We start from the raw sequence: 27,830 nt of genomic DNA, 5'->3' as shown, positions 1-27,830 counted from the left end.
AGATGACAAGATGATATGATCTAATATGTATGAGAAGATCCATGGATGAATTTTGCAGATGTGATATGATCAAGGCAATATAGTACAATTAGGGGTTTGCCTCTAATAATACACTTCGCCTACGGAGTACACCCTACAATATATATAGTAACCTAACTCCGTAGTACTTCGTACTTCGTACGGAGACGGAGTATCATAAATTGTAAGAGATCGGAGATCACCCTGTGGGCCAACAATGCAGAGACCTCACTGGTCTCTCAGGTTGGGCCCGGCTGTTTCACCATCTTCGGGGCCCTTGACTCGATTCGGTCATCGGCTCCCTCAAGGGGGGGGGTCACCCTTTTTAACCTGCAACCTGCCTTACGCGTCCTCCCAAGAAAAAACCCATTCCTCTCTCTATTTTGCCCCTATCAAGATTTTGCGGCCTTTTTAAATTTTAAATTTTTTAAATTTTTTAATTGATTTCAGCTGAAGGAGAAGAGGAAGGTGGTATTCACTGTTTGCTATCTGGAGTTCTCCGATGGCGCAGAGGGCGTTTCCCCCCCCGTCTCGACAGGCTTGGAGTTCTCTCTACGGCACCCCCGGAGAGAAAGCCCGTGAAGCCACCAAAGGCTTTTCCGGTCCCAAAAAGGGGCCAATGTCCGTGGTCTTATTACTACATTGTACAACATGATCATGGAGACAATGCCCCGGTTTGCGCGATTATGGCCTCTCGTGTTTCGGGCTCTATTGAGCCGGACAGTCCCCGAACTCGGCTCCCAGAAGTAGCAGCATGCGCGACCAATTTCTATTCATTTGAAAAATGCCACCTCATTCGCCCACACGCACCACAACCATTGCGTCAATGGCTCTCGCTTGCCTGATTGAACACGCGACACAACATGTCACACGAGTTCCCCCAGACCGACTTATGATCGCATGGCATCCAACAGCAGCACACCACGCCCGAGCAAACGTTTCCCTGTCTCGGCTGCCCCGCGCGTCGATGACAATAATCTCCGGGCCTTGAGCTGCTTCCGAGCCTTGCGACGATGTCGATTGCGGTGCCGGGGTAGAGGAAAGGGAGTCCAACGAAACATACTTGTATCGATAATAGATGTGCAGAGGATGGCCTGGTAGACGTGTGCACTTGGACACGGGTCTCGTAGACTGCTGGGCTTCACTTTTCTCGCGGTCGGATGACTTATGAGACGCGACCCCCAACGGTGGACAGCACTCATGGGCAGAGATAAAGCGCACATTATATCTGAGGGGGAAACAAACCGTAGTCGAAACTCTACCAGTATCTGCGTCTCCGATCGAGAACGACATGGATGCCTCAGCAGGTGTAATGCCGTTCCCTTTGGGGGGCCTGTAATCATCGACAGACAGAGTCAGCCCTTCGATGTGCACATTGTTTGTCGCACTTGGCTCTGGATTCTCCTTTGGGAGTGTAAAGGTCTCTGCCGTGATATCCCCCATGCCTAGCGGTGTCGATTCCATCGCAAGCCTAGCTCCGTGCTTGATTCGAGGCCTGCTCGAGATCTGCGGAACCTCTTCAACTGGGACTTCGAGCCATCCACATTTAAATATTTCGCGTGTAATCACATCGCGCGGCATCAGGTCGCTGCTGATCCACCCCATGCATGTCTTAGCTCCCGTTGAACTAGACAAGACACGCCCGACAACGCATGCTTTGCTCCACCAACTCCGTCCGCCATAAACGAATCCTCCATAGAGGTTGGCAATCGAGCCCAGTTGATCCAGTGCATCTGCGTCATTCTCAAGGAGTGTCGCCATGAGAAGGTGGCTGATTCCTTCCCCGGGTATCACGAACCCGGAGAGCCACGAGCGCGAGATCCAGCCTAAAGTTTTAGACTGTGGATCGCCAGAGCTACGAAGCTTGACGCGTCGGCGACAGGGGTTTCGTGTGTACATATCATCCTTGGCCAGTAACATCTCCTTGGATATTTTCTCCCGTCCACACCTGTCATCGACGATTAAGACCGGCAGAACCGGATTGTTAGGATCTCCAAGTTTGAGCTCCATGGAAGCCTTCAGTGCAGCCAATTTTGGCCATCCAATATTTTCTGCGAAGACATACAGACCCTCCAGCTGCTGTCGAACATGCGAAGAGCCCAGTTCACAGTCCCAAGCAGACTGTAGATCCACGACAGGGGGCGAGTTACGCCGAGTGATGCTTTCACGCAGTGAAAAACGATGGCTTTTCTCGTGCGACTTGGTGGCTAAGGGTTTTGACGAGCCACCTGGAGATGGCCCTGATTGTGGCGCCGGGCAAGTGATATTGAGACTGTTGAGGAACCGACGTACAACCACCAGATCCCAGTTTAGCTTCCCTTCTCGCAATTTGTCGAATTGTACAAGCTCGTGTACCGTGATATGACCACCGTGCGGATCATACAACATGCCAACTCGGACGAATGCATCCAAGCGAAGAAGCAATTCGGCAGAGAGGAGCAGCTGGATCAGCAACCACTTCCGCTCCATCCCGGACCTGATCAGAATATCCCCCGGCGCTTTCTCGTTATCTGAACTGGGGTCCAGACAGTCTCCATCGCCATGCAAGGAAGCCTCCCATAGGACCTGGCCTGCCCGAAAGCGCCATTCAGGCAGACTGAAATTGATCCATGCTCCTGGGGTGGCCAGCACGATTGCCAAAGTTTTGATCTGTGATTTGACACTTTGTGGATGACCCTCTATGATGTCGGTAGGTGGAGGGCGAGGGTGAAGGAATTGTGTGTGTAAGATTTCGTGCAACTCGCGCGGACTTTCAATATCCAGGATTGTTTTCGTCGATCCATCTGTGAGCATTTCATGTCGGAACTTGCGCAGATGCTCTAAACGTTGCACGAGCGATCGAAGATTTATATCTCTTACTCCGATGCGCTTCCAGGCATCGGGGCCTTCACAGATGAGTCTATGTCGATCGTACACGGCACCACTTTGGCATTGTGAATACGGTTTGCTATATCCCTCCATTAAATCGAACGCCACGGTTGCCGCCATGGTTGGGACTTGATGTAAATACGGAGGGTTCCTTGGCTTTTCGGGACCAGTGTATCGGATCGCGTCGGCCACCGGTAATTCAAGAAAGTGACGGAAACCGACGGTGCCGGGTTCTTTGCCATTGTTGGACAGCATGTTGGGTACTTCGAAGATGCTAACATCAAACGTTGCCCTGTTGACAGCGCCTGTTCGGCGCCAGTCAAGGACTTGAATCGGAACGCCGCCTTTGACAGCCCAGTCGTCTGGGAGCGGCAAATGAGCGTGAAGTGTGCTCAGAGTAAAGGATGCATGGGGCAATGGCTTGCGATCCCACATGTGTTGGATTACCGGGTTCTGCTCATCCCACGGGAAGATCACCTGGGGATACCATCGACGATGCTTGCCTTTCTCCAGAAAAAAGTGAGGTGCCCCAGACAACATTGCCTTGATGTCTTTCGTTGTGAGTCTTGACTCCTCTGCTGGGCTGGGGCTGACACCGGGTGAGTTGTCTTTTGGTTTGGCCGCCATGTCTAGTCTATATTCAACAAAGTCATAAATATTTCCAGGTGGCGTTGGCTCACAGCGTTCTCGCGAGTCGCGCCTAGGGGAGCCACGGGCATCTTTGCTGTCATCTCGTCGAGCACTACTCCCTCGTCGTGATTTGGGCGTGCTCTCATCGATTGAATTTGGCTTTTCTTTTTCCTTTCTCGCCATGAGCTAGCTGTTCTAACGACAAAATAGACATTCTTACTTGTGTTGCAGTTGGAGAAGGTATGTCCGAACTGCCGCTGTGCGTTCGAAATAAACCTCGGAATCCCCCGTTGTTGGTATGGTCACATTGGCGAGAATCGGGTATACGGCGATGCGATGATGATCGCCTTAGTGTCTCGGACTCATTGTGAGCAGTAGGAGCTGCATCTGAGGAACGACGCCGGCCAAATAAGAAAGACATCAGAACCAGTGATGCAATTATTGCATCTTCTAAATTTGGAAATACAATGTGCTGACAAAACAAATATTAAGGAATGGAAATAAGAAATAAGTAGTATATGCAGAGTGCTGATCTCGGCCCCTCGGCTCGTGTCGTGACCTTGGACCCGGAAGCGCGGCAAGTGGGTGGAAGTGATACCGAGTTTTTCCCGTAAATGCACGTCTGTTGTTGATATGAATTAATCCAAAATCAAATTGTAAAAATGAGAGAAAGCGGGAGGTTAAGGAGGCTACCTATCATAAGGTAAGTTGATATTCGGAAAGTGATGACGTCTTGCGGACAAGAGTGGCGAGCATCATATATATTATCCAGCATCCATCGTCCTACCTAGGTATGTCTTTTTAAAGAATAATACAAATTGAAAACAAACAAGCTTGTTTATGTACTTCTTCGTATTAATTCCAACAAAGGAGAAACAAAATGAAGAGCCCTTCTAGACCAGCTATAGAGCTTATCCTTAGACATACAACAGGACCCTATATGTGCGGAGGAAGGTAGTTTTGGTCTACCTGGGAACACAGGACAGATTATCATTCTCTCATTCAAAACTAGTTCTCATATTACCGTCCAACCTCCGCGGTAAGACATCCAGCGTCAATTGCACCCTTTTTTGTTCTGTTTACGAGTGCTCGTGGAAGAACTCGAGAACAGTCTTGTATCCGCGCTCGTACTCCTTGCGCACCTCGGGGTTCTCCAGATCCGATCGTGCAGCCATCCAGCCGTGGATCTGAGTCGGGAAAGTCTCGACGTACTTAGGAACCTTCAAGTTGGCCTCAAAGTCCTTGACGTCTTTGGGAGTCTCGTCTTTCGAGGCGAGGAACACCATGGGGATGTTCACGACCTTTGCATCATTGGGGTCGACCATAGCCGGGTGGCACTGTGCAACCGCCTTGAATAGCTTGTTCTCAGCACCGGAGGCGAGGGTAGCGATCTTGCCGCCCCAGCAGTAGCCTAGGATCGACCAGGACTGGAAGTTGCCGCCAGGAGCTAGCTTGTTGCCTTCAGCGACGACATTGGGGATCTTGGACAGGGTTTGAGGTGGGGCAGCCTTGGTCGAGAAGAAGTTGCCCAGCTTTTCCTTGTGCTCCTGGGTGGTGGGGGGATACCACGAGATGTCGGCGGGGCTACCCTCGAAGAAGTCGGGGATGAACACGCGGTATTTTTGGTCGGTCGAGGTGGCTAGGATATCGGCACCCTGGATGGTCTGGTCAAAGAAGCCGAAGATGTCTGCATATTACGAAATTGTATCAGTTAATGGTCGGATTATATCTCATGCGGAAGTGAGTGACTGACCATATATGACTAGGATAGCCTTGGTGGCCGACTCTGGGCCGGTGACATCTAGAATTAATCCCATTAGCTCAATTCGTAAGACTTTGGCGGTGGTAAGAACCCACAGGTCTTCAGGCCATTGATGATCTTGTATTCTCCCTTGGCCTGGTAACCCTTGGATACAACAGGGGGGATTCTGTGCACAGTGATGGTCAGCGACTCGTAATTGGGGCATCACAGAATTCAAATCATCTGGGGATCACGAACGAGCAGCAGGCTTTGCTGATTCCAGACATGGTTCTAGAGAAGCAATGGAAGGGAGGTGTGTTAAAGTGGAGTTTGGTTGCAAGCAACGGTCTTTGGAAAGTCAGAAATGGCCGGTATTGCATTGGGAGGAACCAGATAAGAACATACAAGCTCGACTGAAAGCGAAGTTGAACAAAGTATAGCCTTGGAAGTAGAAAAAGAAAGTCGAAAGGCAAAGAGGAAAACATTGAAGTTGTACCCCGCCGTTCGACGTCATCGGAGCAACATTCGGCAATTCAAGATGCAACCCGGTGCAACTAGGAAATCCCAGGCTATTTATATATTCTTCTATTTTATTGTCGGTTTCGATTATTTCCCAACCCTGATCCGTCTGGTCTGGTCAGCTTGCAATGCGACCGGGTAATCGATCTATGTGAATATATATGGCCGAGCCATAGCCGAGGCTCTTAACTATGTCATCTTATATAATACCTAGGTAATCAACACCAACGGACAATCTTGGAAGTAGCACACATCATTTACCATTAAACCTGGGTTACATGCACTATTTAGGTGAGATATTCGAAAAGCTGGGGTACTGATCCTGTGTAGCGAAAGACCCACAGGACTTGATAATGTTATTTTCCTGCAGTAAACCAAAGAGAAGAAGTATCACAACACACCATCTGGTCTTGATGAGACCACCTTATTGATAGATACACCCAAGGGTTTCACCGCAGAGACTGTCATACCGGACACCTGGCTTTATGAGCTTGACGACCTCGGGAGAGCCAGAGAGTGATAAGGACAGTAAATCCAAATCAATTGAGTTTTCATGATAAATAGAGCAACACGACGCGAGAGGAAGTTGATGTCTCTTCTTGATTCTGCACTCAAGGCAATACGATGCGAGCAGATCCACTGTCGAAGTCTTGCCGCAAGGGAGGATCTTACAGCGGCAGACGCTCGTGGGGCTGATGTCGAGAGATAAAAAAAGCAATATGAAATAAATAAGAAAGGAAAAATGAAAAAAAAAAAACCAAATGCCGAGCCAAAAAGAAGAGGATCCAGGTGTTCTATCACCTTTGTTGAGTTTGAGACCTACTTAGCTAGTTATATATATCAGCACATTTATACTATGGAGACTATTAATAGTCCACGTTGTAAAGATCGCAGGCAAAGTATGGGCTCTGAAATCGAGGAGCCTGCAATAACACTTGCAGGAAAACTCATGGCCGCAGATCTCCCGGTTAAGAAAAATTGTCAACCTTCCAAACGCCATTCCCGAGGACGATCGTGAACGCCAACCGTGAACTTCTCCGAAGCCACGCCGGCAAGAGCCGATGCAGGCGGCACTAAGGCGTCCACGATCAGCCAGGTGGATCCTTGCGCGCTGTCACATCTGGACTTGGAGGAGCCGCCTTGCATGAGAGGAGCCACTGATCGGCTGCGAACCGTAGCATAGTGTGGTCCGGGGATTGCACCTGCGAATCGAGAAAAGGCTGTGCCAGGTCGATCTACCGGGAACCAGCATAGGATGGGGCCACAGATTGTTGATGATCAACCGATCGTCGTTGAGATGGACCTTTTGGGGCAGAGCGATGTGCGGCTACAGACGCGGTGGAGTGATGAGCTCTTGTCAAATTGACGACTTCATTTCGGGAAGCCAAGGTCTAGTGAATTGCCAGTCTACTGCATAGAAGGTATAGAATGTACAATATTGGAGAAATGCTGTGTCATTCACGAGACATAGCCAAAGGGCAGAGGTATGCAGTCCTCAAGAATGTGACTCGGCTATGTTGTACCTCTCGTTTCTAAGACTTGCCCCCCTTTTCTCTTTCTTTTTTTCCTTTTTTTTTTTTTTTCCTTTTCTTCCCGGCTTCTCTCCCCCTTTTCTAGTTCCTATTTATTATTATTATTTTATTTTACTCTATTTATTTATTTTGGAGAGCACTGCATGTCTGCTCCGTTTAAACGAACTTGCTACCAAATACGGGCGTAATGCAGACCGGATCGTAATATTAAATTCCATGCGCACAGTGGACATGTCTAAGCTGTGCCAAGGAGGTTCAGCGATCCGAGCATCGTATGCATAGATGGAGCCTCTACGGAGTACGCAGTAATCGGGGCATATCTTTAAACCATGTTATTATTAGTTTTGCGGCAGATCAGCTCTGTCAAGTTTTATATTTATATAGTTATGTACGGAGTACAGGGTACGGACATGCTATGTTCTATGGTGACAGACATCGATCGACAGGGCATGCCCCCCCTTCTCTTCTCCCTACATAAGCATCTGCCACGTCCGTGCAGAAGGCAACGAAAGAGATGCCTCCATTGGATGATTGGATAAGACATCTGGACCGAAGCGAGAAACTTCGTGTGGAGTCGAGACCCATTTGGCATTTCGCCACCCAAGGAAGTACCTTAGGAACGAGGGAAACCCGAGGGAGTGGATGCTGGAGGCGATTGGCTTTCGGGGGAGAGAATAACGGGGATCCATGGAATATATTGTAGCGTCGAGAGTTGACCTTTTAAGGTCCGAGCCAAAGTAAAGTGAAAAAAACAAAAGACAAAACGACAAAACGAATTGGAGCTACCATGGCCGGTGAACTCCGGGGACCAATCAAATCGATCTTCTACTTTGACTATTGGGGGCCAAAAAAAAAAAAAAAAAAAAAAAAAAAAAAAAAGGAAGGAGCAGATGACCATACTCCGCACACCAGAGACATAGGCCATAGTCTCTACGAAGTACTCCATACTCCATACGGACTATACAGTCTACAATACTCCGTATGGAGTACTCCCTATACAGTCTGATATTGTACTCCGTATGTTGTAAATGAAATGGGAATATGCTAAAAAGGACAGATAAAATAATGAAAAAGAAGACTAACTGAATTGGATGATTTCAACGAATGACCAGCCGGACAGCTCGCTTGCCTCTGCCTTTTCGATGGTCTCGTATTCTGGCCATTCCGGTCTTGTCCGTGCGTTGACATCTTGGTCTTCTTATTGGATTATCCGATGATAGTAGGAAAGTATGGATCCATCTTATATTTCCTTTTTCCTTCTTTTCCCTCTTTCCTTTTTCTGTAATAAAATTAAAAGGAAATTTTGTCTCAATAGCCGGGTCCATTCCTGCTAGCACAGATTCTCTCCGGAGTGCACTAGCGCCCTTTATTTCACGCGATCAGTATGGACGCAAGGGATTCCCCTCGAGGAAGAAGGGTCTTTCCTTCTCTCTTTTTTTCCGTTTGTTTTTCTTTTCCCTTTTTGTTGTAGCTATAACATAGGTACTCCATATACATACTTTGTGTTATTTTGATAGGGTTAATATTAGAAAGTAAGATATCTTAACCGAACATAGGTTTTATATCCAATCTCCATATCGAAACAAATAAAACATAAACCCAACAATTCGGAACAGCCAACCGGGAGACTATCATGTTTTTAGCTGTCAACCACGTTCTGCTTACACCCCTCTTGTTTTTCGCTCTTTTTCGCTCTTTTTCGCTCTTTTTTTTAAATCTTTCTATTCGGTTCTTTAATATCTGTTTTATTATACCATTCCCAAGGCCTGGCTAGACCCGCGTCGACTCCATTCCCCGAAAGAGAGAAAAAATCAATCTTATTTACCTTTTTTTTTTTTGCTCGACTTGTCTGTTCGCTGGAACTCCTAACTCTCTTATTATAACACCTCCCCCGCGCTTGCTATCGCCTCCTACGCCACGGTCCTTTGCCCACCCCCCCACATCTCTTCTCTTCACTTCTTAGTGTCTCAACTTTCAACTCCCAATTCTCCCCGAGACCATGTACTACACGCGCTTTCGTCGACCGTGACAAACTCACTCTATCCTTTTCGTGGTGCTTTTTTGTCCTTTCGAGAGTACTCTAGTCCTTCCAGAAATTTCCCTATTTCTCGGGAGAACCTGAGTCCCTCGACTCTCTTCATATACCGATCGCGAGCCCCAGCGATCGACGATCGCCCCTCCTGGATTCTACCAGCCCTCCCGGGGCCGTACCTGGCGATCGAGATTGGGCGTTGAGCGGATCATCTTTCGGCCAGCTCACTAACATCAACGATCCCGAGTTCTACGTGGGAGTGAGGGATCCATCCGCAAATCTGGCGACCCTAGCAGTGCCATCGGGAATGGGCCCAGCGTTAGACGCGCTGTCCGCCCCGCCGTTGAACATTCGTCGTCCAGCGGCCCCGACGTTACCCAGCTTTGAGCTCCCACCACCGCCGTTCAATTTGGGTGCAGCACCCGCACCTGCAGCACCCAAGTACGGAAATCCCACCCATCCCCCAATCTCCCACGCGCCAGTGAACGTGAGCGTGGGGAACCTGCTAACGCCACCCGCCACGATTCAAACAGGGGAGCAAGCCACACCCCAGCCATTGGCTCCATCAACGGGCGCGTCCTCCGAGCTGGCACCGGCATATTGGTCAGGGGCCAATCCATACGGACAGTCCTGGGCATCCGGGGTCAACCCGTACCCAGCCCGAAATTCCTTCTCACCATCATCCGGCATGCAGCGCTCATCGGTAATACCACCGCCGACGACGGATGGGTTGCCGCACCCGTATGAAGCCCCGACATTATCTTATCAACCTTTACCCGCTCCGTCAACCATGCCTCCCTCCGCTTCCCAACCTGCCATGGCCATGTATCCTGGAGGACCCGCTACATCCCTCGCCCCCCTGCCATCCAACGATCCCTATGCCCCCAAACACCAGCATATGTATGCCACTTCTCCTCCCTTGCACAGTCCCCACCAGGCCGGCTTCTCTCCCATGTATGGTGGCGGCGGGCTTGGCATCCACCCTCCAGGGCGAATGCCTGCTCACAGTCCGTCAGCCGGACAGCCACCGTTGGGATATCCCCGCCAGCCGTGGCCCTCGTATTCTCTCCCGGCGATGAACGGTCCGGTCATGACCAATGTGCACAGCCCCGGTGGGCCCATGTCGATGATGGGTGGAATGCAATCCGGGCTTCTACCGGGATTTAACAGTGGACATGTCGCCAGTTCTCAACATCTATATGGGGGCCATCAATCCCCGCATGGCATGCCCGCCCCTGCGGCCGACCGTCCTTTCAAATGCGACCAATGTCCCCAGAGTTTCAACCGCAATCACGACCTCAAGCGCCATAAACGTATCCATTTGGCCGTTAAGCCTTTCCCTTGCTCGCACTGTGACAAGAGCTTCTCACGCAAGGATGCTCTTAAGGTATGTTATCTGCGGTTCTCGTGTAACAATTGCCGCATTACTGACTCTTGACAACAGCGACATATCCTTGTGAAAGGCTGCGGAAAGGATGGCGACTCGGACGCGAACAGCAACCAAACTGGGGCCGATATCAAGGGCGAAGGGCGGAGCGAAGACGGCAGCCCCCTTCTCAATGGACGCGTTTGAACGTGTTCCGGTCTTTCCGCCTGTGGCACTTTCGTCCTTGCTGCGACGTAACTTCCCAACGTTCACCCTCATATTTATTTATGGGTGAACTTTGAAGACATGTATGTATCTACCGAGGCATTGGGAGTCGGGGTTCTTACCGGATTTTACTTTGATTTTACGTTATTTTTTTGAGCTTCGGCGAAGGGTTTGTGATTGTTTGGGCATCATGGGAAGGTCTGATCTCTGCTTTTATCTCTTTTTCTAACCGGATCTATGTTTACTATACGTGCTTATCGGACTCATGTGTGACGTGTGTACCTATCCTGTTTCTCTGTGATTTAAAGCGATTAAGCGAACTGTTAATGGGATGGGCAACCCCGGTATATAAACACCCCTGCATCAATTATGATATGGAAGATATCCCGAGGAACTCCAATCGAAGTACATTAATCGTCTTAATTTATATAATTGAACAGCTTCCAAGCCATGCTTTTTTAACTTGAATATTATTGGCTACTCATCTGCTCATTGGCGCTTGAAATGGGAGTTCGTCAGACCTATGGCTGATTTGGCTGAACCGCCATCTCAGCCACATACATGTTGTCTCATTCTAATTTAACAACAGGTGTGAATTTAGGTATTAAGGTGGATCTGCATATACTGAAATGGACGATATGGGCTCCTAGTTTATGTTTTTGGGGAACAGGATATAGATCCCCATTGTAGTCCGAAATAGGTATCATTGTGTTGGCCCACCACAAAACCAAGGAAGGATTCCCCGTACAAGTAAAGGATCGCCATCTCCCTTTGAGCTTGGAAATTATACTTCGAGTCAATCTCCGTGGGATCCCGCCATATATCCCCCCCCCCCCCCTTTGCTATATATCTGTTGAGTGGCCGAAGCATGGGGTCAGCTCGGCTGCACCCTGGCACCTTACACAAAGTCCAGTATATCCCACGTCGTTCCTCCCTATTTCCCCTGTTCAGCTCACCACTGACGCATATTGATAGTGGATAGATCACATTCTTCTTCCGAGATCTATCATTGAGCATTCTCTATATGTATTCGACCATGCTTCCACTACTCTTCCTATGTGCTCCATTAGCACAACAGACCCTAGCATTACCTAGCCAACATAAGGCCAGTGAGAAACCCTTGCCATATCTCCTCCGTGCTGGCAGGGACTATCGCAGTGGGAGCTACCAGATCCCTAGCGCTGTCCAAAATGGAACTAGCAAGGCTCGGTTTGACATCCCAACACCAGAAACCACCCTTGACATAGAAACCCTCTTCAGGTTAGATGCACCTCAGATAGATTCTATCAATGGCTCCGTGTACGACTGGTGGTATTTTGATGCCGTCTCGGAGACCAACCCCGATGATTCCCTAGTCGTCACATTCTTCTCCTCATCCGCGGAAGCATTTCCATTCCTCGACGCGAATGAAACCTCCGTGCTTAACGTCTGGTTATGGGCTTCGTTTGCCAATGGCACCGTCTTTGCCGATTCTGTCCCGGCGACTGTGGCGACCGTGACTGGCCCAGATGCCGCGGGCACTAATAGCTCTGGCGAGTGGTCCTCCACAGGCTTTAGCTGGGCTGCTCTCACAGAAAATCTATCACAGTATGAGATTACCATCGCGTCCGAGAAACTCCAGGTCGAAGGGAGGTTGACCTTGACTTCGGTAAGTGGTGACTCGGGCCCTAGGAACAGACAGCTTACTAACATCGCTCAACAGCGAGGACCGTATCATCTGCCCTGTGGAGTTCAAGTGGGACGGACGATACTTGAGATTGCGCCTCATATTGGATGGGTCAATCTCATACCCGACGCCGTGGGTGAGGTCGACATGAAGATCCATGGGTCGACGCTGAAGTTCCGAGGGCCTGGGTACCATGACAAAGTAAGTGATTTGACCGCCTGCGGGCACCTGGACATGAACCTTGAGAAACATCAGCTGACCAAGTCATAGAATTGGTCTGATCAGCCTTTTATAGACTCTGTCCAAAGCTGGTACTGGGGCCACGGCCGTCTAGGTCCATACTCAATCGTCTGGTTCAGTTACCTCGCCATTGATGACCCATCCAACGCCACATATGTGAGCAGCTACGTTGCCAGAGATGGGGAGCTGCTCATCTCAGCCTGTGACCCCTCTATTCTCACTGTGAGGCCGGTCGGTAGTCCGGGGACTACTGGTGGGCGATATCCGCCACGCATGAGCGATATACCGGATGGATTCCGATTGGAATATGATTTGGGAGAGGCTAATGGTCAGTTGAAAGTTAATGTCTCGGTGAGAACTTTGGTTGCTGGGAATGGAAACGATTATATGCGATGGACAGGAGACATAGTTGGGGAGGTGATCGAGTCTGAGAGCCAGCGAACAGAAGAGGCCGGTGGTGGTGGTGGCCCAGGAAGAGAAAATTCACCTCTTGTTGGTGTTGCGGTCTTGGAGCAATTCGTTATGGTGGAATAGATGATGTCGAAGACGAGCATTATCAATGAAAGTCATAATATGTTCATACAATATACTCGCATATAGTATATAGGAAAACAGCATTTTAGTGGCCCGAATAATTGCCAGCTCATGAAAGAAAGAAATGGGAGTATCACCAAGATACTCGAGCGACGCGAAAAGGGAAATGGGAAGACAACATAATACACACCAAACAGGATGAGATTAAAGAAAATGAATGACAGTACCCCAAAGATTACTGGCTCGCTTGCTTAGATTTCCACTCTTCGACCAGACCCCGGTAATCCTCAACGCCATATGGCTGGAAGCATCGGGCCAGCAAGCCGTTCTTGCGCTGTGGTGACAGACCTAGCTCTCCCAGCATCAAATCAACATATGGGATCGCGTCAAACACGAAGTCTGGGTTTCGCCGCCCGAATCCTCCAGGGTAGCGATATTTGCCGAATTCAGTAAACAGAGCTGTCTCCCAGGCAAGATCGATTTCTGAAACGTCTTCCGTCTTGAGGTCACATGCACCACGCACAGCGAGTGGGCACCTTTCGCGTGTAGCTGGGGTCAAATCGCCTTTGAAATAAGCTGAGATCCACAGTGCCTGGGTCTGAGCAATTAGGGTCGTGTTGATGGTCATGGTGATACCCATGAATGCCAGCGAGCGTTCATTCACCAGCGAAAGTGGGACCATAAACTTCGCCAACCGGAAGGGGTGTGGCACAGCTGCTTCGGACTGCGCGTTTAACGGGGTGTATTTGGGGTTCGGTTTTGGTTGATCACGCAGTCGGGGGAACCGACGCAAAATCTCTTCATCCGCCGCTTTTACCAGGTTGTCGTTCAGCGGATCCGCGCTCCAAGGGAATCCCAAGTCGCGGTCAATGCCTTCCGGCAGGAACTTGAGGTTTGGAGTGCAGCGCCAGCCTGTCGAGCAAATCAGTGCTGAAGATCGCAGCGCATCACCCGATGACAGATGAACAGTGTGGTCCGAGAGACGGTCAAGATCAGCGACATGCACCTTTATGGTGCCATCCTTGATCAGATCAAAGAAATCGGTCGGATAGTTCAGAATGCTGAGAGAGGAAGCGATCCAGAATGGGCTCACCCAAGGCTTCAGCTTCTTCATCTCCGGGTGCTTGTCGTAGCCGTTCAACTGCACGACATCATCGGCCAGAATAGCCCAGAACGCGTCCACGATCTTACGACCCAGCCAAGTACCATGCAGAAAACTGCGAACGCCAGTATACCCGTCGGCTTCTCCCCAGATACATGGACTGAACCAGGTCAGCAGGCGTGTAGTGACCAGCTTTTCCAGCCACTTTTTCAAGGGCGTCACGTAAGGAGGCGCCATCCAATTAGGTCCATGACCGGACTCGCGGATGATCCAGTCTACTTTCATACCTGCCGTTGCGCAGACATAAGCCGCATCCCAGGCCGACTTGGTCCCGCCAAAAACGGTTGCGCGCTCTCCAGGTTGCAGTACTGCATCTTGATACTGCAGCAGATCGCGGCAGTGGAAAAGCGGCGCGCCAAAATTCTCCTGGCCTTGGAATGTAGGCAAGTATGCCTGTGATGTGATGCCGGTGGCCACAATCATCTTCTTGGTATCGATTGTTGTCGTATCCGCTCCGTGCAACACGCTCAACTGCCATGTTCCGTCCAAATTGTGCCGCGCGCTTTCCACATGGTGTTCCAGTCGAATGCAATCGGCAAAGTTGAAGTGTTGTACATATGCTTCCATGTATTTTTGAATTACATGACCTGGAATATGTTGTCCAGGTTTGATTCCAAAAGTCGCTTCGTCCATTGGGAAGTCGCTGTACTCATAGGTGCCCAGCATATTGTTCGACTTGAGGCCTTTGTACAAACGGTGTTTAGCCCATACTCCGCCAATAGAGCTAGCAGCTTCCAGCAAGAGCACATTATGGCCGGGATTGACCTCGCGGTATGTCTTGACAGCGGAGAGCCCGCTCCAACCTATTGGTAGGTAATGCTTAGCGAAATGGCTTGCAACGGTGGAGACTCAAAAGACTCAACTTACCTGCGCCTACCACCACAAGATCCACGGATTCCATTTTCAAAAGAGTCCCTTGCCTTCGTCTTCTTCTTTTCCTTGGGAGGGGTAGAAAATAACCGATTGCGCGACTAGGGACTAATGCACGAATTTATGTACAAGCAAACAAACACAAGCGACCAGATTACTGGAACCGAAGGAATGATAACTAAAAGTATTAGCGCAAAGCACTTGTTTCTTTTGGGGGTTTTAATTAGCCCTTGCTGTCGCAAGCCGGGAGGATGGAATGGTGGGACTATTAAATTAGCTCAGCTAGGAAAAACCTTGTACTTTGACAGTCCTTCCCGTAAACTTTAGCATCTGGATTTTATAGAAAAGAACCCGATTGGCATTTAAAGGACCAGAGACATTAAGGTGGTGACCCTCTATAATGGGTATTATGGCTAACTACGCGACCTGATCCTAGACCCCTTGACCCGTCTGGGTAACAGACTACGACTTGGCAACGCACTTATTTTGTACTCCGTACTCTGTACGGAGTACCTAGGTAGACTCTTTCGGTGTCACCAGGGGCTCTTCTGGAGAATTCGAATCAGCACTGAATATTTTAGCTTTGTCCCGCTGTTTGACCATTTTAGCCCTGGTATCAAAGCGTGGCCAGACCGCGGGGATCGACAGTTCTTCGATTCCGTAATCCTTTCTTTGGCACAACATAGTCTATGTTGGACGGAGTATAAGGGTTCCGAACAGAAATACCCCACTGTTATTTTAGACCAATTTTACTGTGGGAACAGCGTGTCATTTGGATTTATCAATTCTTTTAAAAGAGAAAAACAAAAAAAAGAAAAACAAAAGTCGGGACTAACAATATGCAGGTTGCCATTCTTCGGTTGGTATCTCAATCCGACTATTGCCGTCCAATTAAATAGATTGATCTCATGCAGAATTATTGTGGGAATCCAACATTGTACAAAGCTCACATTTGCCGCGGCATGAGTCGGATGGGAAAAAATGAAAAGATGAAAAGATGAACCGTTATTCGTATAAATGACCCGCTTTTGGATCCACCAACGTCGTTGGCAACGGGGATTTCCCGCTGTCATTGATGTGAAACAGCCCTTGTGAGGGGACGTTGTATGCACGAGGTTAAAGCTAAAGAAATGGGAGCTGTCAACCAGCCTGGACACCATGGTCGAATTCAGTACTTATGAAATCCCCTAGAAAAGACCTATGGACGGTCTTGATCAATTAATAATAACACTAGTAGGTGAGCCCCTGGCCGCGAATTTCTTTTCTGTTACCTACATATCGGAGTAATTTCCGGTTTGATCAACAATCAAACCAAAAAGAGAATGTGGATCAGAGAAATCGATACATACATACTCCATACCTGCCTCTGCGACAACATTGTATGACCTGTCCCGAATGACTGACTAATTGGCCAAAGTACGCAAGCTTTACGGAGTATGCAACTGCGCTGCTCCGCTACTCCGGATGCTGGTCTGTGTGTCCGTTTGCACTCTATATCACAGGGAACCCTAAAGAGATCCCCGACATTGCGGTTCATTACTGGTTCTCAAGATTGGCCCAGTTGATATTGTGCCTGAGTGTTGTGCTTTTGTGTAACCGGGAAAAGAAAAAGAAATCCCAGGTTAAACAAAATGAGTTCTATCAAGGTACTTTGTACGGAGTACTTTGTACTTGATCGAAAAGTCGCCTTTTACTCCGATCGTTCCCCCAATGGGAAATGTCATGTCGACTCAGGGGAGGTGTGGACCTTTTGAGTGTCCGTTTACACTTCCGGGAACCAGTAAGCTGGGAGTGGAACAAACGGCGCTCTCGACCTTAAAACTTCTCCCCGGCAAGTTGAAGGACCCATAACCCGCTTTCCAGCACCCAAAGATAGCCCATCGCTATCCAATGAGAGATGTGGACGCTGCCATTCTTGCATGAGGAATCCGGACCTGTCAGAAATTCTCTATCGTGCGAGCATCTCCATAATAGCCATCGCTTGCAGTTTAGTTTAATGGCCGCCACCATAAGTATGTAGGCCCGCCATCGGACATTTCATATCGATCTTGTCCTTGCTTTTTTTTTTTTTACTGTCGGTATTGATAAGTCGACTAAGGAGCGGGCTTGGTTCTTTATCCGGGCTGATTCCAATAGCAACGAGCAAGAGGGAAATCATTGAGATACTGTCTCCTGCCACTTGTCTCCCCCCTCAGCGCCATTGACTTCCTCTTCCTTTATCTGAATGTACACCCTGGGTTGAATGGTATTTCCCTTTCATTTTGATGGCTTATCGCACAAAGATATCACTACAACTCGGCAAGTATGGATGGGTTTAATACGGAAGCGTTCACTCTTCTGGGAGTAGCCATTGTCGTTATTGGCCTACGAACGACCGCAAGATGGATTATGGTTGGCCCAAAAGGGTTCCAAGCTGATGATTATCTAATGCTGGTGGCGTGTGTGAGTTGGATTAGAACTTGTGGTCTCTTTGCTTTCGTGCTAATCGATATGGTGTGTAGGTGGTGTATGGACTTGAAACCGGTGCTGCGTACATGGTCGGCGCATGGTTCATGGGCCTTGCCAATAACGCGATGACGGACGAACAGCGAAAAAACTTGTCGCCTGATTCGGAAGAATATCGTCTGCGTGTGGGTGGCTCCAAGGTCCAGGTGGCCGGCTGGTCATTATACACTCTGTTATTGTGGTTGCTGAAAACATGCATGGCCATTTTCTACTCTCGATTGACGTGAGATTCATATCGTACCTACTACTATTGGGTCCATTGTTACTAACCGTATCTCCTACTATCTAGTGCAGGCTTGGTGAATATGCGAGTCCGAATCCATGTGGCCTACGTCCTGATTGCCATAACTTATATCGCTACGATCTGTTCGATCCTCTTTGGATGTCATCCAATGGAGAAAAATTGGCAAATACATCCAAACCCTGGGAGTACGTCATATCCTATGAACAGTTTGTCACCTTGAGACCGTGCATCTGACTATTTACAAGATTACTGTCAGCCCGCCGTGTCAAAGATTGATATCTATGTAACCGTGGTACTTAATGTCGCGACCGACCTCTATCTCATTAGTATTCCAGCACCGGTAAGCCTCTCTCCAAACATTTGTGTGTAATTTCACTAACCATACACCTACCTGTCAAGATGCTTGTTAAAGCCCGACTAAAATGGCGGGAAAAGCTCGAACTCCTGATTCTGTTCAGTGGTGGCCTGTTTGTTATGATGGCCGGTATTCTACGCTGTGTGCTCATCTTAACAGTAAGTTGTTTGAGAGATATCGCTGCGGCAACAAAAACTAATAGTTCATTAGGCTGGCGCAAATGGGGCGCAACAAGCTGGAAGCTGGGCCTGCCGCGAGACTTTCGTGGCCGTCATCATCGGTAATACTCCCATGATATACCCGTTGGTAAGACGCTTCACAAGGCGTGCTGGTCTATACATTTCATCAAGAGGTGGCTCACAGAGCTATCCTGGCTACCCCGGCTACCCTCTATCAGATGCAGATGCCGACACTGGCGGGGGCGGCGGCGGGGGCGGCGGCGGGGGCGGCGGCGGGTATTCCAAACGCAGGAAGTTCCGCCACCCGCTATCGATTCCAGACACTCAATGGAATACAATCAGCGACGAGCAAATGATCTTACCTACCTCACGACAGCAACCGCCCACATGCACCGCTGGCGACGGCGACTGGGACTCCCGCAGCCAGGGTAGTCAAGGGGGAATAAAGGTTGTTCATGAAACGATTATTCACAGCACCGAGAAGTCTCAGCTGTAGTACGAAGATTTTCAATATAAAAATCTTGCAGACACTTTTCACTTCCCTCATTTTTGTTGACCCTGGGTATTTGAGCGCTGGCATGTCTTATCATTTAATTTATTTCTCTTGTACATATTTTTATACCCACTCTCGGCTCGGCTTCGTTCCCTTTTTATTTTATTATGAATCTAAGATCCGTCACGGAGGGCTACATCCTGTTTCATCCAAGAAATGCATAATCCGGCACTCTAATACCCGAACCTGTATCCAGATCAATAGGTTGCGAGACAGTGATTTGAATACATTTTAATCCGTGGACATTGTTACACAAAATTTAGTTTCAACTGAGCGGATGCAAATTTCCATTGACTTGCTGTAGCAGATTTGTCAAGCCTCGCATCAAGGGGGTGGGAATTCCGGACCGACTGAAGCAAGTATGCAAGGAGGATTTACTGAGGGTGAAGCAAAAGGGAGAAATAACCATGGATGTTGACTAACCGGGAAGAAGGAAACTAGGTCTATAGCGAATTAATAGGAGGCCTTGGCAGCCAGGTGGTCATGCAAGTGATGAGATAGGCTGCTATGTACACATATGCAGGCGGATGGGTACATAGACTCGGCGGTCCCCATAATTTGTACTTCCTTCACTGCAAGTATTAAGTGTTTCAAGGGTATGGAGTAGTTGTGGTTTGTTTGTCTCTCTGGTGTCTCTTCTCCTTCATTCCCTGTCTCCTTCCATAACGGGACATAGTCTATCTCCGATCTGCAATTTTAAACTCCGGAAATTTGGTCTCACCACGCACATAGTGTCACCTGCGAAGGGGCTGGTGGAACGATGTGAGCCGAATTCAATACGCCGGAAATGCGAGTGTGCAACCGAACCTGCATTGAGAGATTCTAATGTTCCTGTCATGCATAGTGGCGATAGGGAAACTACAATTATTAAAAACAAGTGACATAAGATATAAATACTCCATTTCATAGGTTGCTACTATGTGGTTTTGCAAAGAGTTGCATGCCATCACATCGCACGTTTGCCGTGGAAGATAATATAGGATTAAGCTTTACCCGAAGAGAGCTTGCCCTCCCTTGAATCCGACCACAGACATGGTTTCCGACGAGGGGGCATTGATATCGGATTACTGACCTTTGTTGGACATCAAGTAGGAAAATTTGAAAGATCTTCCGCACCCAGAGATCAGCTTAGATGCAACGTGAGATGAACGATCGCCCGGATCTAGCCACAATGGGTATAGCATAGGTGGGTTGCATGAATAAGCGGCGCCTCATGCACACCTGCACACTATGCGTTTATCACCAAGCAGACAGTGCATGCTACTCTGGAAGCTAAGTAGAAGGAGGTAGAAGGAGGAATATGCCCTGGACCATATCCATGAGGGGAGCTGCGCTGCCACGTGACGATAGACCGGCACTTGAGCGTATGATGTCATGAGCTTTCATCCATGGATATCCTTCCAAGGTTCGAAATCTTCCGTTGATAAGCTCCTGGCAAGGCCATGGGACAATTAGTCCCGAAAATATCAGATCTTTGCTGCAACAACTCTTCGCATCAAGCGTTTAGCCCGATTTTTGGAATTATAGGGGGAAAGGTCGGGGTTTAACCTGCTCATTCACATCAACAGGATGGATGACGTGTGGATCTCCCACGGTTGTAGCTGTTCAGTGGGAAAATATGGGTAGTGACGTATTAGAGGGGAGTAACCTATAAATCTGACCGTATTAGCATCTGAATCCCTCCCAATACATTCCAAATTTCGCAAGCCCAAACCGTATTGTGCATCAAAATTTCCCACAATGACTATCAAATTCACCGTATACAAAGGCTCCAAGGATGGAATCAAACAGGCGGAGACCGAGAGGGAGGACCTCAAACGGGATGACGTCCTAGTACGAATCACGCATTCAGGAGTGTGCGGCACGGACATCCACTACAAGTCAGCTGAGATGGCCCTTGGGCATGAGGGAACGGGCGTGGTAGAAGCAACTGGTCCAGACGTGAAGATTACGAAGAAAGGCGATCGTGTGGGTTGGGGTTATGAGCATGACTGCTGTGGCTTTTGCAAGCAATGCCTCACGGGCTGGGAGACATTGTGCAGTGAGCGCAAAATGTACGGCTTGAACAATCTCGATCAGGGGTCTTTCGGTACCCATGCCGTGTGGCGCGAAGCCTTTTTGTTCAAAATTCCGGACAACATGAGCAACGAGGATGCGGGACCATTGATGTGTGGCGGATCAACTGTGTTCAACGCCCTGCATGTTGCGGAGGTCCGTCCGACCTCTCGTGTTGGTATCGTCGGAGTAGGAGGTCTGGGACATCTGGCCATCCAGTTCGCCGCAAAGATGGGATGTCAGGTCGTGGTCTTCTCCGGCACAGATAGCAAGAAGGAGGAGGCGATGAAGCTCGGAGCCGGCGAGTTCTATGCGACCAAGGGTGCGAAGGAGTTGAAGATCAAAGCTCCCATCGACAATCTCATTGTGACGACCAGCAGTCAGCCAGATTGGTCAATCTACCTGAGTATCATGGCTCCCAGTGGCGTCATCTCGCCTCTGTCTGTCGATTCGAACGATCTCAAAATCCCGTATATGCCGCTGCTCGCGAATGGTCTTCGGATTCAAGGAGGCATCGTGGGTTCGAGACAGGTCCACAAGGATATGCTTGAATTTGCCTCATACCACAGCATCAAGCCTGTCAAGATGACCTTCCCATTGACGTTGGATGGTGTCAAACAAAGCTTGACGACTCTGGAAGAAGGAAAGATGCGTTACCGTGGCGTTTTGGTGGCACCCTAGAGCATCTATATGCGGGAAAAAAAAGGCGCATTGGGTGTTTCTGATCCAAGTGAGAAATTTGGGAAGCGAAGGCTGTATATAAAAACCCAAGTCAAAATGTATGCAAATCTGCACATGTGAAGTCGTTCGTTCTTGTTCGTACATACTTACCATATGTGTGGGAAGAAGTAGAAAGGCAGCGAAAGAGTAAGGCTTTTTTGGAAACAGCGTAGAGATCACCGAGAAGAGTAGGACTACTGGGAGGAAAGAAAAGGAAGGGAGATGGAGTAAGGGAGATCACACAGAGAGAGACCTAGAAAATTCTGTGACTTATTGATGCCTCAGACACCAATGGTGGACTGATGCGTTTTTATAGAGGCATTGGAAATGGAAACTGGGAATGGGAGAGAGGGGGTTTATATTCATCAACTGAAAGGTGAGGACCTTGATAGAGGGTGGGTGGATTGAGCCATCCAAGTCAACCACTTGGTGACCAACACGACGTCACAACTTTTAGTGCGAATTTTCACAAAAATACTATCTTAGGCCAAACCCATCCCGCCGAGGCCAATTTTTACACGCAACTTACAGCAGAACCAACTCAAAGGCGCCCTTGAATTGGTTTATCCTCCCCATCCCGAACATCCGGAAGGGGTAGGTGAGGCTCAGGCAACCCCAAGTCGCGTGCAGCCTCCCGGGCCGCCCAAAGACCTGTCACGAACGCGAGAGCAAGGCCTCCGGCGTATCCGAGATTACTGAAACCGCCAGCATCGACGCCCGCGACGAGCAAACCTGGAATTTTGGATTTATCGGGTGTCAAAGCGTGTCCTTTCGCGTCAATCGCGATGCCGCCGTAGGTGAATGTGATCCTAGTGAACGTTAGATGGGAGGAATTGGAAGGTGCAAGAGATAACCTACGACGGCTGGACCTCCATAGCATAGAAGGGACCTTCCCCATCGACCAAGGGTGTAGGGGGCGAACCAGCACGACCGATAGGTGCGTCAAGGGAAATGCTCTTATCCCCTAAACGTACCACTCGATCATACTCCTCGATAGTCCGTCTTGCCTGTGCATTGTTCACACCCCATTCTTGAAGGATATCGACCAGACCGCTCAAAGTTGACGCACTTCCAACATTACAGCCATGTTCGCGGGCTTTCCGCAGACGATCGATGTCCCCTGCATTAGGGAACAACGCAGTGACGCAGTGTTGGAGACGTGTTTCCTCGCTAGAATAAGAAAACAGGTCAGGATATTACCTCAATCCCTATCTATGGGGACTAACATACTTGAACAATATAAACCCGCGGCGCTTTTCCTGTTTGGCGAGATATTGATTGATGATCTCGTCACCTGTGGTCTCATCGGCAAATCGCCGACCTGCTTCGTTCAGTAGTAGGCAGTACTTACTTTCTGTTGACAAATTAGCCAGAACCGCTGTCTGGACAAGGAGTTGCTCTTACGGTATTGTGCGAGTGGAAGATAGTCCTTTGGATCCACGTCTTCAGCCCGAAGTGGAGCTGCAAGAAGATGGCCATAGTAGGTGCTCATTCCTCTACTGGTTCCCGCGCCGGACTCAATCGCCAATTTGAGTCCATCGCCCACCGATCCACGATTGGAGCGCACAAAGATGTTGTCTCCGCCTTGTCCCAAGTATTTGGATGTCATCGCTGGAGAGCCTTGGAAGCCCCCAGTAGCCAATACCACCATTTTGGCCCGGACTTCGTAATATGCAGCTGGCGAGTTGGAAGAATTCCTGCAAATGACTGCGCCAATTATCCTCGATCCTGAAACCCCGGGCTCGCTCTGGATCAACTTGACCACCGACGTGTTGGTGAAGATATCGGAACGTGTCTCGCTAGACCGAATGCGCTTTCGATGGAGGCTATGAAGGTGTGGGATATTGATTGGGAACCCAATACCTATTATATGTCAGTGTAACTGTTCACTAGATTCCTTTTGTAGTCCTACCGATTGTCATGATACCGTCGAATCGGGTTGCCGTTGGCACGCCATTTTCGCGCATCCACTGGACAGCGGGCAGGTAATCGTTTAACCAGGCCTTCTGCAATGTTGGATCCCCTTCCGGGACCCAATTTCTCAGCCTTTTGTAGGTTTGCGGGGCCCAGCTGTCCATTGATGGTATTAGCAAGCTCGCTTGTCCTGAAGATTGACTCAATTGCTTACAACATTCCCGCAGAATAATTTGACGAGCCACCAACCTCCACTTGCTTCTCGACGACAAGTACTTTGGCTCCTGCTTGTGCTGCGAAAGCAGCACATGCCATTCCAGACATGCCTCCCCCGCAGACGAGAACATCGACTTGAATATTCTCCATTGTGGGTAGGGTTGACATCAGGCCAGAGACGCAAGGAGGGTAAATGATTATCTCTTCGAAGACTTATTAGAGCAAGCAATTCATATTTAACATAATGACTATACCGTCGAATGTTGATACTCCGGGACCTATAGATGCCTCGGCACCGGCGACTAAATTAAGTAGCCGGTGGACCCACGCAGCGATGCGGCCATACAAATATTTGCAGGTGACGGCTGAGTGTAATCCCATGTGCCATCCTCCCGTGTGAGTGACCGGGGGAGTTTCTATTAGCACTGTTTACTCCCTCGCACTGCGGTAGTGTTTGGAGGCAAACATCTTTCTCGTAAGAAATGGAACAGGAGGAAGCGAAAGGAAAAAGAAAGAGAGTAGAGAAGGGGTGAAATTCATAGAATTTCTTGTAGAGTGGATTTATGATCTGGTTACTAAATACATCGATGGTTTTCAGACGCTACTCGCTGGGTATACGGGACATCGTTATTTTACATAACATTCAATATGTATTCTTATAGCCTCCCGTTATTATGCCGACCAAGCCCACAGTGGAAGGATATTTCTCGCCATGAAGCCATTCCTCTTTTAGCCCAGTCGTCGGGGACTCTATAGACAAGTCGAAGTTAGGACACTAGGTGATTCACATTGAAGATCGCACTTACGAGCGAAGATTCCCGCCAGCGACAACGCCAAGTGGAAGACTCCTTGCCAATGAAACGACTGTGCCAGCCGGTGGATATTGCCAATGCAGCATGGTATTTGGGACCGGAACAGAGTAGTTTCGTAACCGGAACGACCTTGGAGGTGGATGGAGGTCGAGGCGTGTAGAGCTGTAAATCTCATAGCCGAAAACTCCCCCGCAGTTTTTGAAATTCCGGGGATGTGATTTCTCCACTCTCTCGCTCCTTAAATCAATCAGATATTTCCCTTAATTACCTTAATTACCTTCATTACCTATATTACCTATATTACCTATATTATTACTATTTACTCGATTCTTAGAGCCCCCATGTCATCATATTCTGGGGATGATAATCCGGCTGGCCAAACTCGCCCCGCCAGCTCGGCCGCGTGTGAGGCATGTCGGAAAATGAAGGTAGAACCTCCAATCCTTAACTCCAAGTTAATCTTGGAAGGTTCGTACCTGCTGACAAAGTCTTCTAGATGAGATGCATCCGCCCACAAAGGGGGCAGCAGGGCGGCAAATTGACAGAACCATGCCAACGATGTAAGCGTACCAACCGCGAGTGCAATATCCCAGAGCCGAGAAAGCTTGGGAGAAAGCGTGGGGCTACAGGTCGCTATCAAGGATTTGAAAAGGCCTATCGGAAAATGCAGTCGGAATTGAAAAAAGTGAAAACGTCTCGTGTGAGCGAGAACGATGAAATGCATAGCTTTGTCGCAAGTGAAGAACCGTCTCTAGAGCTTTTATCCCCGAACCACCCAGCTGAGACAATTAACGCCCAAACGTCACCAGGGTTAGGGACTGAAGGCTCTTACCGTTTATGCCTCGATTCAAATATGCCAACCGTACAAGGTGATGAGACGTTGGAAAACATTGCCTCTCCTGCATTCCGCAGTGGCGAACTCTCTCAGTCCACCCATGAACCAATCAGTAATCCTCTGGCATTGCTGGCAGACGCATCCGATGCCGCCCAGGCTTTGGAGCTGCACCCAATATCCGCCAACCTTTCACCGGAAACAAATAACGCATCTTCCGTGAACCAGTCGTCGGCCGGTCAGTCAACTGGAGCAAGCCTGGGTCGTCAACTGCTACATCGGCCAGGTTACGTGTCACTGGGCCTACAACTGGGCAGAGATACTCTCGAAGCAGGAATAGATACCCTGGTCGGCCCCTATGAACACCCATACCGTTACTCGAACTATTTCAAATCGACCCCACAGATTCCTCCCCGGGATGTTGGCCCCGATGTTGACCCAGTGGACCTTGGTTTGGTGACCATGGATGAGGCCTGTTATTTGTTTCCAGTGTAAGCCAAAATACTGTGCTGTCGACCTACATTCACTGATTGGATTTAGATATTTTACACGTTTGCACCCAGTCAACGGAATCCTAGACCCGATGCTCCACACTCCGGATTTCGTGCGTTCACGATCGGCTCTTTTGTTCACCTGGATACTGGCTTTAACGGCACAATTCGATCATGGATCGGCATCAGTCGCCAAACGATTACGTCTCCATGGCGAAAAGCTCTCGAAGCATGTTCATACCAGTGGATATAAGTCGGTTGAAATCGTTCAAGGCTACTATATCTCATTACTATCAGCCACCCCCGCAGAGTCACTAGCACAGGAGCGGTCTTGGCTCTACACAATGTATGCCTTCGGTGTAGCAGCTGAACTAGGTCTGGACCAAGATTCCCGCGCCAAAGACGCAGCCCCTCTGAACTCGATCAATGCTTCATATGCCCGAACACAGGATGCAGCCCAAACACCACTCCCGGGAAATGGCTCGTCATCTTTATTACAGGAGTACCCTTTAAAAGACCCCACCGAAAATCAACGCATGGCGCGAAATCGCGAGAGAACGTGGCTAAGGATTCTGCTATGGGAACGGGCGAACAGTGCAGCCTGTGGTAGGATACACACTTTCCCGGAAACGGATTTGACACAAAGCATCGACAGCTGGTGGCTCCACCACCTGGCGGACCCAACAGATAAGCACACATGTGCGTTTATCACTCTGCGGCGCATTCTAGCATCGCTACAAAACGAACTAAGACAGCAAGCTCATCTGGCACATGCGGATCCCCATTGGGTACGAGAAATGGTTGATACGACTCTGAGACCCTGGTGTGACCTTTGGCTATCACATACAATGTCCAATTTTTTAATTACATCCCCGTCTGAAACGCTGTCAAATATTTTCCTCCATTATGTTTATCTCCACGGAAGGCTTTGGACGTTGTCATTCGCTCTTCATAGTTCCATAAACGGGGGTCAAAATATGGATGCAATCCGAGCCGATTGCTTCGAGGCCGCAGTTAATTCTTGCGAGCTAGCCGTGCGCGATCTGCACAATATCGGGGAGCCATTATATTGCATGTTAGCTCCGACTTGGGCTATGATATCCTATGCTGGCGTTTTGGCCTTGAAGTTATTTCCAGCCTTGTACGGATCCCGTGGCGGAAATGATGTGGAACTTTTGGCTCTGCTCAGCCAAGTTGCCATTCAATTAGAGCGTGCAGGCACAACGCCATCGCATCGATTTGGGATCGCTGCGTTGCTTGGGCAACACCTGATGATGATCTTGAGAGCCAGAGCAGCGGGACTGAAAGACTCAAATCAACCTGGACAAGCAAGAAAAGATGTGCTCTACACCAGCACGGGACCTGATGAAAGAGCGAGACAGTTTATGCCACAGCAGTCCCCCCATTCAAAACCATACGATGCTCTCATTTCAGATCATGATCCGTTCTTGACTACAGCTTCAATGTCTACACAGGGAGATCTAACTGGCGAGGGATTTGCTGACTTCTTCCGGGAAATGTTCGGGCCTGGATTTGGGAGTGTCTTTTGAC

The 27,830-nt window shown here is 49.0% G+C and overlaps 9 protein-coding genes across 9 annotated transcripts; 5 read left to right on the top strand and 4 right to left on the bottom strand.

The window, feature by feature from the left end:
- Nucleotides 1–810: 810 nt before the first annotated feature.
- On the bottom strand, nucleotides 811–3,699 carry N7525_003949 (uncharacterized protein; the record flags this gene model as incomplete). Its single annotated transcript, XM_002566294.2, has 1 exon — nucleotides 811–3,699. One exon carries the CDS (start codon nucleotides 3,697–3,699, stop codon nucleotides 811–813), a length of 2,889 nt encoding a protein of 962 aa, XP_002566340.2.
- An 896-nt stretch (nucleotides 3,700–4,595) lies between these two features.
- N7525_003948 (dienelactone hydrolase family protein) lies at nucleotides 4,596–5,544 on the bottom strand (the record flags this gene model as incomplete). Its single annotated transcript, XM_002566295.1, has 4 exons — nucleotides 4,596–5,203; nucleotides 5,270–5,317; nucleotides 5,374–5,444; nucleotides 5,516–5,544. 4 exons carry the CDS (start codon nucleotides 5,542–5,544, stop codon nucleotides 4,596–4,598), a joined length of 756 nt encoding a protein of 251 aa, XP_002566341.1.
- Nucleotides 5,545–9,647: 4,103 nt separating this feature from the next.
- N7525_003947 (putative C2H2 finger domain protein) lies at nucleotides 9,648–10,913 on the top strand (the record flags this gene model as incomplete). The annotated part of the gene is made up of 2 exons (XM_002566296.1): nucleotides 9,648–10,727; nucleotides 10,785–10,913. The coding sequence occupies 2 exons, from the start codon at nucleotides 9,648–9,650 to the stop codon at nucleotides 10,911–10,913; spliced, it is 1,209 nt and encodes a 402-aa protein (XP_002566342.1).
- Nucleotides 10,914–11,967: 1,054 nt separating this feature from the next.
- On the top strand, nucleotides 11,968–13,371 carry N7525_003946 (uncharacterized protein; the record flags this gene model as incomplete). The annotated part of the gene is made up of 3 exons (XM_061212873.1): nucleotides 11,968–12,579; nucleotides 12,634–12,798; nucleotides 12,868–13,371. 3 exons carry the CDS (start codon nucleotides 11,968–11,970, stop codon nucleotides 13,369–13,371), a joined length of 1,281 nt encoding a protein of 426 aa, XP_061069894.1.
- Nucleotides 13,372–13,606: 235 nt separating this feature from the next.
- On the bottom strand, nucleotides 13,607–15,434 carry N7525_003945 (uncharacterized protein; the record flags this gene model as incomplete). The annotated part of the gene is made up of 2 exons (XM_002566298.1): nucleotides 13,607–15,336; nucleotides 15,401–15,434. 2 exons carry the CDS (start codon nucleotides 15,432–15,434, stop codon nucleotides 13,607–13,609), a joined length of 1,764 nt encoding a protein of 587 aa, XP_002566344.1.
- A 2,273-nt stretch (nucleotides 15,435–17,707) lies between these two features.
- On the top strand, nucleotides 17,708–19,182 carry N7525_003944 (uncharacterized protein; the record flags this gene model as incomplete). Its single annotated transcript, XM_002566299.2, has 6 exons — nucleotides 17,708–17,845; nucleotides 17,905–18,131; nucleotides 18,198–18,337; nucleotides 18,398–18,492; nucleotides 18,552–18,665; nucleotides 18,718–19,182. The coding sequence occupies 6 exons, from the start codon at nucleotides 17,708–17,710 to the stop codon at nucleotides 19,180–19,182; spliced, it is 1,179 nt and encodes a 392-aa protein (XP_002566345.2).
- A 1,797-nt stretch (nucleotides 19,183–20,979) lies between these two features.
- On the top strand, nucleotides 20,980–21,975 carry N7525_003943 (NAD(P)-dependent alcohol dehydrogenase; the record flags this gene model as incomplete). Its single annotated transcript, XM_002566300.1, has 1 exon — nucleotides 20,980–21,975. The coding sequence occupies one exon, from the start codon at nucleotides 20,980–20,982 to the stop codon at nucleotides 21,973–21,975; it is 996 nt and encodes a 331-aa protein (XP_002566346.1).
- Nucleotides 21,976–22,555: 580 nt separating this feature from the next.
- N7525_003942 (uncharacterized protein) lies at nucleotides 22,556–24,294 on the bottom strand (the record flags this gene model as incomplete). Its single annotated transcript, XM_002566301.2, has 6 exons — nucleotides 22,556–22,823; nucleotides 22,873–23,184; nucleotides 23,245–23,368; nucleotides 23,419–23,877; nucleotides 23,927–24,084; nucleotides 24,143–24,294. The coding sequence occupies 6 exons, from the start codon at nucleotides 24,292–24,294 to the stop codon at nucleotides 22,556–22,558; spliced, it is 1,473 nt and encodes a 490-aa protein (XP_002566347.2).
- Nucleotides 24,295–25,297: 1,003 nt separating this feature from the next.
- On the top strand, nucleotides 25,298–27,829 carry N7525_003941 (Zn(II)2Cys6 transcription factor; the record flags this gene model as incomplete). Its single annotated transcript, XM_061212872.1, has 3 exons — nucleotides 25,298–25,384; nucleotides 25,453–26,279; nucleotides 26,329–27,829. 3 exons carry the CDS (start codon nucleotides 25,298–25,300, stop codon nucleotides 27,827–27,829), a joined length of 2,415 nt encoding a protein of 804 aa, XP_061069893.1.
- Between the last annotated feature and the right edge of the window lies 1 nt (nucleotide 27,830).

The sequence above is a fragment of the Penicillium rubens genome (genome assembly GCF_028828025.1).
Source record: "Penicillium rubens strain IBT 27055 chromosome Unknown utg000002l_segment0_segment0, whole genome shotgun sequence".
Lineage (NCBI taxonomy): Eukaryota > Fungi > Ascomycota > Eurotiomycetes > Eurotiales > Aspergillaceae > Penicillium > Penicillium rubens.
The sequence above is the reverse complement of the archived record's forward strand: the minus strand, read 5'-3'. Positions and strand labels throughout refer to the sequence as shown.